The sequence below is a fragment of the Phoca vitulina genome, unplaced genomic scaffold, assembly GCF_004348235.1.
Source record: "Phoca vitulina isolate PV1807 unplaced genomic scaffold, GSC_HSeal_1.0 scaffold60, whole genome shotgun sequence".
Lineage (NCBI taxonomy): Eukaryota > Metazoa > Chordata > Mammalia > Carnivora > Phocidae > Phoca > Phoca vitulina.
In genome coordinates, this window is record NW_022589763.1 from 6,637,328 (window position 1) to 6,650,467 (window position 13,140).

Genomic DNA, 13,140 nt, shown 5'->3' on the forward strand with positions numbered 1-13,140 from the left:
CGGGGAACTGGGGCGGGGGGGCCGGGGCGCGCTCCTGCATCCGGCGAGCCGCACAGGTTCGTGCGCGCGCCGGCCCTCGCCACCTCCCACCCTCTGGGTAACTAGTGGGGCAGTCCCGAGCGCGCACGCCCATCCCTAGCCGGCGGCACTGGTCCCGTGCGCGTGCCGGCCCTCGCCCCCTCCCACCCTCGGGGCCAGTCGGGGGAGCCCCGGGCGCGCGCCCCTGCGCCCGAGCGCCTCTCGCCCCGCTAGCCCCCGGCGGCCGCGCGGGTCCCGGAGCGCGCGCCTCCTCCTGCCCCTCCCACCCTCCGGGCAGCACTCGGGAGCCCCGAGCGCGCCCCGCCCCCTGCCCGCCGAGCGGCCCGGGCCCTGGAGCGCGCCGGCCCCGCCCCCTGCCCGGCCCGCCCTCCCCCCCGCGCCGCGCAGCCCGCGCCCGGCTCCCTCCCCGGCCCCGGCCGGCACTTTCCTCCCGACTTGCCGCGCAAGTTCGCCAGTGGCCGGCGGCGGCGGCGGCAGGAGCGCCCGGATCCTCCCTCGCCCTCGGCCGGCCGGGGCTCCTCCGAGTGCATGGGCGCGGGCCGGACGGGCCCTGGGGGCTGAGCGGCCGCGCCGCCTCCGCTCTCCGCGCCATGGAGGGTGCCGAGCCCCGCGCGCGGCCCGAGCGCCTGGCCGAGGCCGAGGCGCGGGCGCCCGACGGCGGGCGCTTGGTGGAGGTGCAGCTGAGCGGCGGCGCCCCGTGGGGCTTCACCCTAAAGGGCGGCCGCGAGCACGGCGAGCCGCTGGTCATCACCAAGGTGAGGCGGCCGCGGGACCCTCACGGTGACAGCCCAAAGGTGGCCGCGGGGCGGGGGTTCTCATCGGGGGTGGGGGCGCCGGAGGGGCAGGCCAATCGTGTCCCCAGCCCGGGGGCGCTAGTCTGCCTGGGTCACCTGCGGGGACGGGGGCACCGGAACACGCAAAGGTGCGCGGTCCCGGCCCCTCTGCGGCGGCTCCCAGCCCTGCTGGCTCCCAGCCCTGCTGACTCCCAGAGCCGCGCAGGGTTTAAATGGCTCCTGTTCCGGGTCCCCTCCCCTCCCCCCTTCGAGAAGGGGCCTGGCTGGGTCCCCTGTCACTCCAGGCTTCGCCAGCGGCGGCCTGCACCTGTGGGGCTGCCCAGGGGTTGGGGAGGAACAGTCCCACGTGCCAGGGGGTGGACAGAAGTGCCCCACCTGTATTTGTCACTGTAAGGCCTTTGGTTCTGCACCCCTTGAACCTGTACCCCTTATCACTAGGAAACTCAGACGTGCAGCTGTCGGCAGCCCAGCTTCTCGATTCCCATCAGCCCATCAATATTTACTGACTTTCGGCTTCCAGCTCTAGATCCATGGCGCTCTGGGACCTGCAGACACGTACCGAAACTTTCAGTGTCCTTTTTCAAAGTGGGATTTGAGCTCCAATAAGTTTCTAATGTGTCTCATCAGGAATGTGTTTTGCGTTAAGTGTGTGTGGTAAGGGAAGGTGGGTCCTTTCACACTTTGAATTCTCTTGTCTCTAAACAGCAATCGATCTTGGAATTGATCAGCTGAACTTGGATAGACCTGTGAAAACACAAAACAACAAACCTATCATCCTGTTTTCTTCTGGTTAAAAGTGTCCGTTTCTGTGGGGAGGGTTGGGTTAGGCTTTTCCTAGGGACAAAGTTCCCTTTAAAATGTAAAAATTCTTGGCGACTACAAGAGTTTGAAGGTGACTTGCTGGGTTTTTTCCTGCTTTCCTGCTTCACCCCAGCAGGAAGGTATAAGGTCACTCCTAAGCCAGCCCACCCGTGATGAATTTGGGAAGTGGTGTGGCTTTGTTGTTCAAGATAGCAAATGAGACACCAAACTTCTCTGTTCTGTATTTTCTCTCATTTTTGTATTCACAAAACCAGAAACTCTGAGGGGAGGCTTGTTTAGATAGGCACTGAATTTATGTTCAACTGGGGAAAGAGGCTGTCGTTGCTATAAATTTAATGTGTAACCCATTAACGAACTGGGTTCTTTGAAAAGATGGTGAGCAAAGTGTGTACAGCTTGCCCAGCAAGGGTATTTTCCTGCATATATGCGTACAAAAGCGTGTTAACCCTGTGCCTTTTTAATAAAGGTTTTACGGGGCGTTTCTGATGGTAAAAGTTTAAAAGATAGCAGGTAAATTACTAACACCCTTAGCATTTCATGTATTTCTTTTAAAAAAGAGGTGTACAAGCAAGTCAACGTATCTTTCTCAGACTTGTTATTATAATTGAAGGAGTAAGTTGCAAAACATTGGTTAAGGTGGAATCTTGCCTTTTGGCTTTACACGGTATAAGAGAGTTGGAGGTCATTTTAAACTCAAATTCAGGTGTTTAACCAGAAGCTGCAGAAGGGGATCCCCGAGCACCTCCTCCTTTCTGTGGGTACTCCAGGTTCTAAAAATCCTGGTGTATTCTTAGTGGCCTCCTGTTCTCTCTGTCCAAGAGGCCCCAGTCTAGACTGTGGGAGGTGGGCAGTAAAACCCAGAAAATACACACCAGGGCCTTTTTGGGGCCCTTTGCTCCTGATTTGGCCTGCTGGTTAGCTTGCACAGTACTTGCTAAGGTGTTTTTGGTCTGTTTTGTTTTGTTTTTCTTTTGAAAGTTTTTGTGGGTAGGTTAGTACCAGTGTACGTACTCTGCCTTTCCAGATGCTGTTTCAGGATTTTGCAGGAATAAAAATGTTTGGGGTTCTTCTCTGAGAGGCCCATACATCCCTCCCTTAAACTGCTGCTTAGTTTTTATAGATACTGCAATGTGACTGGAAATTGGTGGTATCTTTACTTAGGATAGAAAGAATTCAGGAGAGGGGCGCCTGGGTGGCTCAGTCTGTTAAGTGTCTGCCTTCTGCTCAGGTCATGATCCCAGGGTCCTGGCATCGGGCTCCGTGCTCCGCGGGAAACCTGCCTCTCCCTCTCCCTCTCCCCACCCCCACTCATGCTCTTTCTCTCTCTCTCTCAAATAAATAAATAAAATCTTTAAAAAAAGAAAGGATTCAGGAGAGTTTGGGAGTTCCGTACTGAGTTTCCAGGTACACTTGTAAACACACACACAGGTGCACGCTTGCGCACGTATTGTGTATTTTTAACTATGTGCTCCGTGCTATTGGCACTATTTCACATGCCTGTCTTTTCTCTTGGATTAAGTCATCAATTATGCTTGCTTACACTCCAACAGCTGGTAATTAACTGTCACATTATTAGAAAAGGATGAAGGAAAGTGTGTCCGTTTAGAACCACTTAAAGAGTGGCAATACACTGTTGTGGTGGAGCTGGGAAAAATTGTTGCACCTGCAGAATTTGGATTAATCCAAGTTTTGACTCTCCCTCAGTAGCTACTGAAAAATATTTGGGGCTCATTATAACAATTGTTGTTATTTGGGGCCCAAATTATAATTGTTCTAATAGGGCTTTTTTTTTTTCTTTTAAAAAAACTCGTAATTAAATATTTTACATATAAGACTCCTGGGGTATCATACAATTCTTTTTCTATTTAACAGAATCTGATGTGGGGGTAGCTTGAACAAGTGTAAGGTGACACAGTCTTTTTATGATAATAGGGGTCTGATTTGGAAGCCTCATAGGAGTGCACATTTTAGAACTGTCAGGAATGCGAAGAACAAGGCTGGTTGAATCTGTGAGCTTCAGATCAAGAAATTTTATCAGCCCGTTTTATAAATGCAACAGCTAAGGCAAAGGGAAGTTAAATGGCGTGCCCTGAGGTCACAAACCTGGCAGGTCATGAGAAGGCCCCCAAGGACCAGCTCTTGATCCCAAATGTCCCCACTAACCCCTCTACTCAGTTCGCCTGGAAACACGTGCAGTGTTCTATTAAATAACTTTGTCACATCCATCAGATGAGGATTTTTCAACTCGGGCACTACTGATATGCTGGTCTGCATCACTCTCTGGTGGGGGCTGTTGTGGGCTTTGTAGGATGTTCAGAAGCATTCCTGGGCCCCCCTCACTCGATGCCACGGGTACCCCCACTCCAGCTGTGACAGCCAACAAAAGTCTCCAGACTGTCAGATGTTACCTGTGGGCCAGATTGCCCTTGTTTGATGAACAGTGTCAGCACCTTAGTTTTTAAAAGGATTTTAGCTTTTAAAGCTCAAGTTAATTTTTCTTTGTGAAGACACTGGCCTTTTGGAAGGCTTTTCCTGAAGGGCTGTTTTCTTCCCAAGTGCTGACCCTGATAATAGGCTTTATTTACATAGTAAAACTCAAACAAATACTTGCTTCATCTGCATTTTTGTAGCCGGAGAAAGGAAATGAAGCTGGAACTCCTGAGTGCTGTTTTATGAGCCTTCAGTGGGGCTGCTGGGTAAGGACAGTCTTTTCTTTGGGTCTAGTTTTGAAGTCAAAAGGGATACTTAACTTCCTAGGAGTGGCATTCTTGGAATTTGAAGTGCATGTGTGAAGTCCCAGCAGACCTCTGCTGAAAGGTGGCACCCAGATTTGTATCTGCTCAGCACCTTTACATTGGCTTCTAGCTTGACCTTTTACTAGGGCTACAAAACACACAATGCTGCTGTTTTTCCATGCTCCTGTCCGACAGGGAGTAGAAGTGATGTCTGTGTCCTAAGAAACCACAAAGATTTTGACTTGTTGGTATTTCCAAGGCCACATTTCGATGTGGGTTATCCGGGGCCCCATGTAAACAGATACAATGGATGTATGTGGTCCCCTGTTTTTGCATGTTCCTTTCTGCATCGATTTAGCAAACGTAAAACATCAGTGGGGGTTAGGGGAGGGGCCTGATCTCTAAAATGTTACTGGAGGGCCTAGAATTTCAAATGGGCGGTTGGGGATTCGTTAGGGAGCATTCTGTGCACCAGCTGGGTGTCAGTAGGCCCCCTGCAGTCTCAGGAATGTTTCTTAAGGGGGGAAGGAATGAAGCTCCAGCCCCTCCTTTTTGCCCTTTCTTAGAGTCACTCCCTGAAGAATGCCAGAGCCCTAGCCAGAAGCACCAAGTAAGACGTTGCTTTGGGCCTGGTGTGGTCCCACGGGGGAAGCCACCGACTTTTGGGTTGCCTTTGAGGAACACTGACATCCTAGAGCAGGGCAGGAGAGCTGCGCCTTGGGATGCCCCCAGGCTGACTCACCCTCTCAGGGGCCTTCATACCCTTAAAACATTTCTCTGGACGTGAGTCAAAGTCCTTAAATGTACTTTCTAGTTTGGATACTGAAGGTGGGGTGGACGGGAATCAGGGCACGTATTTTGAATGGAGGTCACACAGCCAGGTGGCAAATGTCCTAAGTAAGCCATTAGCCGGAGCTCCTGACAGCGCAAGGCTCAGGGCAAAGACTAGCGGTTGGTGGTGGGTGGGGGTGGGGGGCACGGAGCACCTGAGGCGCCTGCCTTAGTGGCTTGAAAGGGGGCTCCATTTTACGGGACCTGGCTGAGGCACTCGTTGGGGACCAGGGAGGTTGGACCTAGTGGCAGCCTTGGTCAGGACACATTGTTGTCCTCATGTCTTTGTATTTGTCCCCAACAGACCAAGTTCTTTGTCAGGTATCAGTAAAAGTTTTGAAAAAGAGAGATGTGATGAATTCAGCAGGGGATTAGGAGCTGACAGATGTAAGCTGCTCTGTGGATCTTGCTCGATCTCTGTGAAAGCACGTCAGTGTGTGCGCTCCCAGATCCTGGCATCTGACGGGAGTCAGCGGCCGAAGGCTGGGGCCCGGGGCCACCCACGCCGGGCCGTGGGTGCTCTGCTGCTGCCTGGAGATCCCTGAGTTGTCGGGATGAGGCTAATTCCGAAGACTCGTTTGTATGTTAAGAGTCATTAGTATGGTTAAACAAACAAACAAAAAGAGGTGAGCTTTGTTTCGTGTGCTGAAAGCCCCTTTCCGTTGGTAGAGCTGCTTACCTGCTGTCCCGCGTGTCTTTGTTCGCCTGTCGCAGTCTCTGCCTCCCGCACTCGGCCCACTTCTCCTCTTGGCCTTGGTCCTCCACAGGTGCGTTGGGTGCGGGAGTGGGAGGTCAGGGGGTGTAACATCATATCCCAGAGTCTGGTGGCTGCGAGGTTCAACGGGTGGAGGATTCTTCCCTAGACATTAAGTGAGCTGAGCTTGTCTCCCATCTATAAACCCACAGGCTTCTGTGGGGTAGAAAGCTGTAAACGTAAGCTGTGCATCACACTTCTACACCATGTTGGACTTGGACTTCCTGATGCAGTTCTAAGTATTTCTTAACATGTCCTGACATTCGTCTTTTGAAGAAAGAAAGCTAGTTTGCCCGAGAGCTAAATGTAGAATAGCATGATAATGAAACGCTCTTAAAAATAGTCATTTTCACCTTGTCCCAATGAGCTGGGATTTACCTTTCTATTTCACGGGCACAGAAGCTGGGCTCCCTGCTTGGAAAGGGCTGGTTTGTCTACTTGGAAAGCAGCTTGGAGTTGCCCTCTTGCCAAAGCTGTTTTGTGTCAGCATGCCAGTAAACCTGGATTTGTGGATTCCTTAGGGCCTCTGTGGAGCTTTTCTTCTTGTACACTGGGAGCACTGTAAACATTCGACAAGATAATTTAAGGATTGAAAGGCTGAATAGACTTTTTATTCAGGTCTTACTTCTTTTACTTGGAAACACTGTGGTCAGGAGTGGGGCAACACTTGGGGGAGAAATCTGCTAGCCGCAGCTCTTCCAAGCTAAAAACTTTCTCTCACATGAAGGATTTTGAAAGAACTAGAGGGTTCCATGTTACTCTCTTTGGTCTTTTTAAAACATGGGCAGCGTCTAACACTGGTATATTCTGGAAGAATTGTTGTTACCTTGTTGGATCTAATATTTGCGTTGTCTTCTGGTAGAGGGAGCCTGTTCTGTTTACTGGTGTGAATGTTGGTGGTTCTGGGCAGGATTTTCTCAACTGTAACGGAAAAGTAACATTTTTTAAACCTGGACTGTTTTTTTTAAATCTCTAGGGTATTGTTAGGGACCATGATCCATCTCTGCGATGGGGAAGGAAGAACTGTGCTCGGGATCGGCTGGGCAGGGTTGGGATTATCTTTCTTTTGGCCAGAGGCGACTAAGATGTTCAGATCAAAGGCAAATAATATTCCAGGCCTGGTAGATTCTGTGTGCTGTAAAGGCAACATTTTTACTTATTCGTGGGAGGAGTGGGGACAAAATATTAGTGTATCTTTTTGAGTTTTGTTTTCATTTATATCAAAGTGGTTCTGGCACAGTTTAAATAATCAAGATAGTTCTTCGGACGCTGTTATCATACCAACAGCTCCCCACTGCCGTTTCCCCTTCCCTGGGGACAATGAGTGAAACTTTTTAGCTGCTGTCTTTCGGCGTTTGCTTACATTCTCTATTGCTGCTACTTCTGTTTGTTCCTAACTGTTGACTTCCCACTATGTAGAAAACTGGGATTTAGCCTTTTTCTGCACACCTCCTTCCCACCGTCTACCCTGGCACATTTCTTCCCACCATCCACCCCACACTTCAAATCTGATTACATCACCATTTTGGTTAGAAAAGGGTTTTTCAGCTTCAGCACTGTTGACATTTTGGGTCAAATACAGTTTATCCTTGAACAACATGGGTTTGAACTATGCGGGTCCACTTATACATGTATTTGTTTTTTCGATAAATACAATACAGTACTGTAAGTATATTTTCCCTATGAGTTTCTTTATTTTTTCTAATTTTAATTTAATTTTTCTACCCCCAGCGCGAGATTAAGTCGCATACTCTACTGACTGAGCCAGCCAGGCGCCCCTCTTTTAGGATTTTTTTTTTTTTAAAGATTTTATTTATTTGTCTGACGGAGACACAGCGAGAGAGGGAACACAAGTAGGGGGAGTGGGAGAGGGAGAAGCAGGCTTCCCGCTGAGCAGGGAGCCCAATGCGGGGCTCAGTCCCGGGACCCTGAGATCATGACCTGAGCCGAAGGCAGACGCTTAACCGACTGAGCCACCCAGGTGCCCCTCTTTATGATTTTCTTAATCACATTTTCTTTTTTCTAGCTTTGTTCATTGTAAGAATATAATACATAATACATACAATGTAGAAAATACATGAAACTAAGATTACATTAATACTCAGGCCTTCGGCCAACAGTAGGCTATTAGTAGCTAAGTTTCGGGGGAGTCAAAAGTTGTACACTTATTTTTTGACTGCGTGGGGCATCAGTGCCCCTAACCCCTGTGTTTAAGGGTCAAGTGCAACTCTTTGTTTTGGGGGGGCTGCCCTGTGCATTGTAAGATGAGCAGCTTCCCTGGTCTCTACCCACTAGAGGCCAGTAGCTCCCTTCACCCCAGTTGTGACAACCAAACCTGTCTCCGGACATTGCCAAATGTCTCTTGTGGGGAGGCAAACTCACCCCCTTTGAGAAGCACGGAGTTAACAGTATTCGCTGTTTGTGTTATTTTGATGGCCAGTGTTATCGATGCTGAGCCTGGTGGTACAAACTATGAGTTATTTCTCCTGTGCAAGTTTTCATAATCACTAAGGTTAATGGTAGTTTTTGTTTCTTTGCTTGATTTCTTACACACTTCTCGTTGATTCGGCCTCCAAATCTTCCCCAATTGTGAAAAATCTTTTAATATATTCCAACACACAGGGAATAGTCCTTAAACACCTTCTGTATCTGAAAATGTCATTTTATCTCGACAGTGAATGGATTGTTTGGTATAGAGGTCTCCAGTGGAGATCGTTCTCCCTGAGCACTTTGCAGATGGTGTTCATTCTCCATTGGTGCTCAGGATTGCTGCAGGAAAGCAGACCTTTGTGTTTCTTGCTCTTTGGACTGGTGCTAATTTTTTCTGACTTATTTTTCATTTCTTTGTATTTTTGTTGTTTTTTTTAAGATTTTATTTGAGACCGAGAGCACGAGCAGGGGGAAGGGCAGAGGGGAAAGGGAGAAGCAGACTCCACGCTGAGCACGTGGGGCTCGACCTTGGGCTCTTCAGGGGCTGGACACAGGGCTGGACGTGGGGCTCGATCCCAGGACCCCGAGATCGTGATTGGAACTGAAGTCAGATGCTTAACCGGCTGAGCCAGCCAGGCACCCCATATTTTTGTTTTTTTGAGGAGATTTCTACAACCTTTTCTTTCAGTCCTTACATTGAGTTTTAAATTTATGCTGTTTTTTTATGCCAAACTTTTTGTTGTTCCTTTTTTATCTCCTACTGATCTTGTTTCATGGTTCTTCTTTCATATTTTTGAGGATAATTAAGCTGTTTTTGTTTTTTGTTTTTTTAAGTCTTCTTTTTGCATAGATTGAGTTTCCCAGCTCAGCTGCTTTTTTATTTTGGCTTCTCTCTTCCCTGTTAAAGGCTCTCTTTGAATGTCCAGTGATCCTTGTCGTCTGCAGGTATTTAAGAGTAGGTGACCGAAGTGTTCTCTGGAAGCTGTGTGCATGTGGCTGAGTGATCTGGTGAGGTTGCTTCCCTAGGGAGTCCTTGAAGGCCATAGCTTTGTTGGTTCTTTCTGGGCCGATCCTGTCCTTGTCAAACAGTAGCTCTTAGCTCTACTGAAAATAAGTTTCCAGTATAGAGCAGATTTGAAAGATGATGTGAGGTGTACCAGTTTAGGGGATCCCTGCTTTGATCAGCAAGGTGAGTGTGGTCACCTCTGCCCCCACTGTGGGGGCCACAGTGGTTCCAGTTTGTTGGGAAGGTTTGCACTAGTGTTAAGTGGCAATGCTTGCATTTCAGGCTGGATCTTTACTCTGTCCTTAACCTTTTCAATCTCCAGTCCTCAGACTGTCAAACTAGAGTCATTCCCATTCTATTATAGTATCCTGGGAATTCAGTGAGGTGAAATATAAAATTAACTGTAGGAAATTTAAATTCCTTATCTCCTCCCCTTCCTCCCTTTGCACTATTCAATTCTGTTTCATTAAGAATTTGAAAACTGGGGCACCTGGGTGGCTCAGTCAGTTAAGCGTCTGCCTTCGGCTCAGGTCGTGATCCCGGGGTCCTGGGATGGAGCCCCACATCGGGCTCCTTGATCAGCGGGAAGCCTGCTTCTCCCTCTCCCTCTGCCTACCGCTCCCCGTGCTTGTGCTTTCTCTCTCCCTCTCTCTAAATCTCTGACAAATAAATAAAATCTTAAAAAAAAAAAAAAAAAAGGAAAGAAAGAATTGAAAAACTGGGGTGCCTGGCTTGCTCAGTCAGGAGAGCATGCAACTCCTGATTTCAGGGTTGTGAGTTTGAGCCCCATGTTGGGTGTAGAAATTACTTGAAAGTAAAATCTTAAAAAAAAATTGGAAAACTATAAAAAATAATGTTAATGCATTGAACCACCAATTCACTATGGAAAGACTTTAAGCTAGATTTTGTGTGGCAGCATTTTAATTGTCGCCTACAGATTTTGTTACTGATATTGATAGTTCAGTATGGTATTTGAAGGAAAGCATTTAATTAAAATACATGTCTGTTGCCCAGCAGCAAAACATTGGTTGTGCTGTTTACCCCCCACTGGAAGCAATTATTTCTTCTTTTCCATAATTTTTTTTAAGATTTAATTTTTGAGTAATCTCTGTACCTAGTGTGGGGCTCAAACTCATGACCCTGAGATCAAGAGTCTCACACTCCACTGACTGAGCCAGCCAGGCACCCCATCTATCAGTTTTTTTTAAATAGTAGTGTTTCTCATTTTTATAATACTAATGGAGGGTAGCTCTTTCAGATCAATGTGATATTCAGAAGAATAGGATTTTAGAAAGGTGACCTCAGGGGGCACCTGGGTGGCTCAGTCTTTAAGCATCTGCCTTCAGCTCAGGTCATGATCCCAGGGTCCTGGGATCGAGCCCCGCATCGGGCTCCCTGCTCCGCGGGAAGCCTGCTTCCCCCTCTCCCACTCCCCCTGCTTGTGTTCCCTCTCTCGCTGTGTGTCTCTCTGTCAAATAAATAAATAAAATCTTTAAAAAAAAATTATAAAAAAAAAAAAGGTGACGTTGGGAAGTGAAAGTAGTAGGAAAGATAAAGGCTAAATCTCCCTATGGCAAGAGGCTCTGTTGTGTGACTGCCTCTCTCTGTGGCAGTAGAAAGTCTTTCAGGGCATGGAGCTGCACCCACAGGCTTGGCCGAGGCGCCGTCTGCTCACTGGAGCAGTCCGGGTCTCTTCCTTCTGGACACACCGCTGGACTGCATTTCCCAGCTCGCACAGCTGGATGCGACCTTGTGACAGTTCTACCCAATCCGATACAAAGGAGGTGATGTCTGTCATTTCAGCCTGTCCTGCTTCCCCCTCTTCTGGTTGTCTGGAATGAAGATGGGCCTAGGGCAGAACCCCATCAGCATAGGTCCCCGAATACCGGAGGAGGTAGCTGCCCGCAACGGGATTACCCTCCAGTAATATCATGACACGAGTGAGAAACAAACCTCTGCTGTGTCTGAGCCATTACACATTTCTTGGGTTACTTGCTATAAGAGACCATTCTAACAAGTGAAATCCAGAGAGAAATCCAAGTTTTCCTTTTAACAAATATATCTGGTGTTAAGAGATCGAATATATAACACTTAATTTACATGCATACAGGAGGGAATGATTATTTACCTTGCAGAAGGAATCACTGTGGGTGTCCAATTAGCACGTAGCTTATTCCCCACACTCTTATTATATAAAATGAGACCTGTGCGCCATCGTTTTGGCTTCCTTCCACCTTAGCTTTCCTCTCAGACGATAATTTAATTTTCATCCTGCCTTGGTTTGCCTTCTCCTCCCTGCAGATGATTGCCTGGAAGCTACGGAGAGGTAGGGCAGAGGCAGGGAGGATCCCCAGTCTAGGTAATTAGCACTCAGGTAGGGCTGGCCAGAGGACAGGATGGGTGGCCGCCTGCTGGGATGATGTCACGGCTCGGACCTTCCTCCTAGTTGAATTGTCCTTTCCTTACCCGCCATGCTTCAAGTGCAGAAGGTGTTGCCTGGGAGGGTTACACATTAAATCTTCATTAGCAGAGCCTTTATCAGATTAATTAATTATCTCGTAGGGCAGACTGTTTTTCCCCTCTGGGGAACAGGACGTAGACTCATGAGTTAGAGCAAGGAAGAAAGGGAGGTAAAGATGAGTTCAGACTCACGGTGGTCTCAGGAGGAAAGTGGCGTTGCTGTGGGGGTCTGAGGCACAGAAGGGTCTCTTCTGCTTGGGGGGCAGGAAAGCCTGGGAGCATGGTGAGCAAGGTGGGACGGGGACCGGAGCCTCGGGAGGTAGCCCTCCCTGACATTCTGGGGAGGTGAAGGTGCTTCCCTGCCTGTGGCTTGCAGATGCTGAAGCTGCATCTGTTTAGGGTAATTCTGCGTATGTTCGTAAATGTGTAAGCACAGAGATACTTATCTGTGCTCATTGTACATATGCTTATACGTTTTTAAGCGTAGTGATGGTTTTTCTTCAGAAAAACATTAAAAACATTTTGAAAATCTGCTGAAATATTAAAACCGTCTTGAAAAAATTGAAAATAAGGGAAATGATTGATCAGTAGCCCAAAACATATAGTAATCTTATTTCTGGTGGTACGGCTATATTGATTCATTTTCCCTGTCTCTGGAATTCTTTGCTTTAAACCATATAGGTCTAATTATTCCTTGCTTGAAGGTAATTCTCCTAAGAATTACATTGTTGTCAATTTTAGGAATCAGATGAAGCTTAAAGGAAGCTTAGTTTTGTGTATACCACTTGGGATTTTTAAAATGACATGTTTTGTTATTGTGGAATTTGTTGAGTTTTATTAGTTTTTTGTAGACAGGCATATTTTTTCAAAAGCCCCAACTTCTGGGAAACTGACTATATTGGTCAAATATGTCACTCTTTAAAACAACTGTTTTTTTGGTACGTGTAAGCTTTTCTTTTAATTTTCCTTCATGTTTAGATGTTCTGAACTTTTTTTTTTTTTTTTTGAAGTAGGCTCCACGCTGGCTCAGCATAGAGCCCAAAGCAGGGCTTGAACTCACGACCCTGAGATCGTGACCTGAGCTGAGATCAAGAGTCAGACGCTTAACCGACTGAGCCACCCAGGCGCCCCTAGATGTCCTGAACCTTGAATGAAAGTTTGGGAAGGAAACATTTGGACTTGGAAGGATAGGCTGCTGCTCCAATCATATTTACTTTGTGTCAGTATAACCACAAGATGTCACAGCTGATGCCCTCTAGGGTTTATGAG

At 47.8% G+C, this 13,140-nt stretch overlaps 1 protein-coding gene across 1 annotated transcript in view; it reads left to right on the forward strand.

Annotated features, from left to right (window-relative positions):
• The first annotated feature begins 629 nt into the window (after nt 1-629).
• SHROOM2 (shroom family member 2) overlaps nt 630-13,140 on the forward strand; it is a 133,357-nt gene continuing 120,846 nt past the window's right edge. The window contains exon 1 of the mRNA XM_032391117.1: nt 630-794. Within this exon, the coding sequence (XP_032247008.1) occupies nt 630-794 (165 nt within the window). The remainder of the gene's footprint in view (nt 795-13,140) is intronic.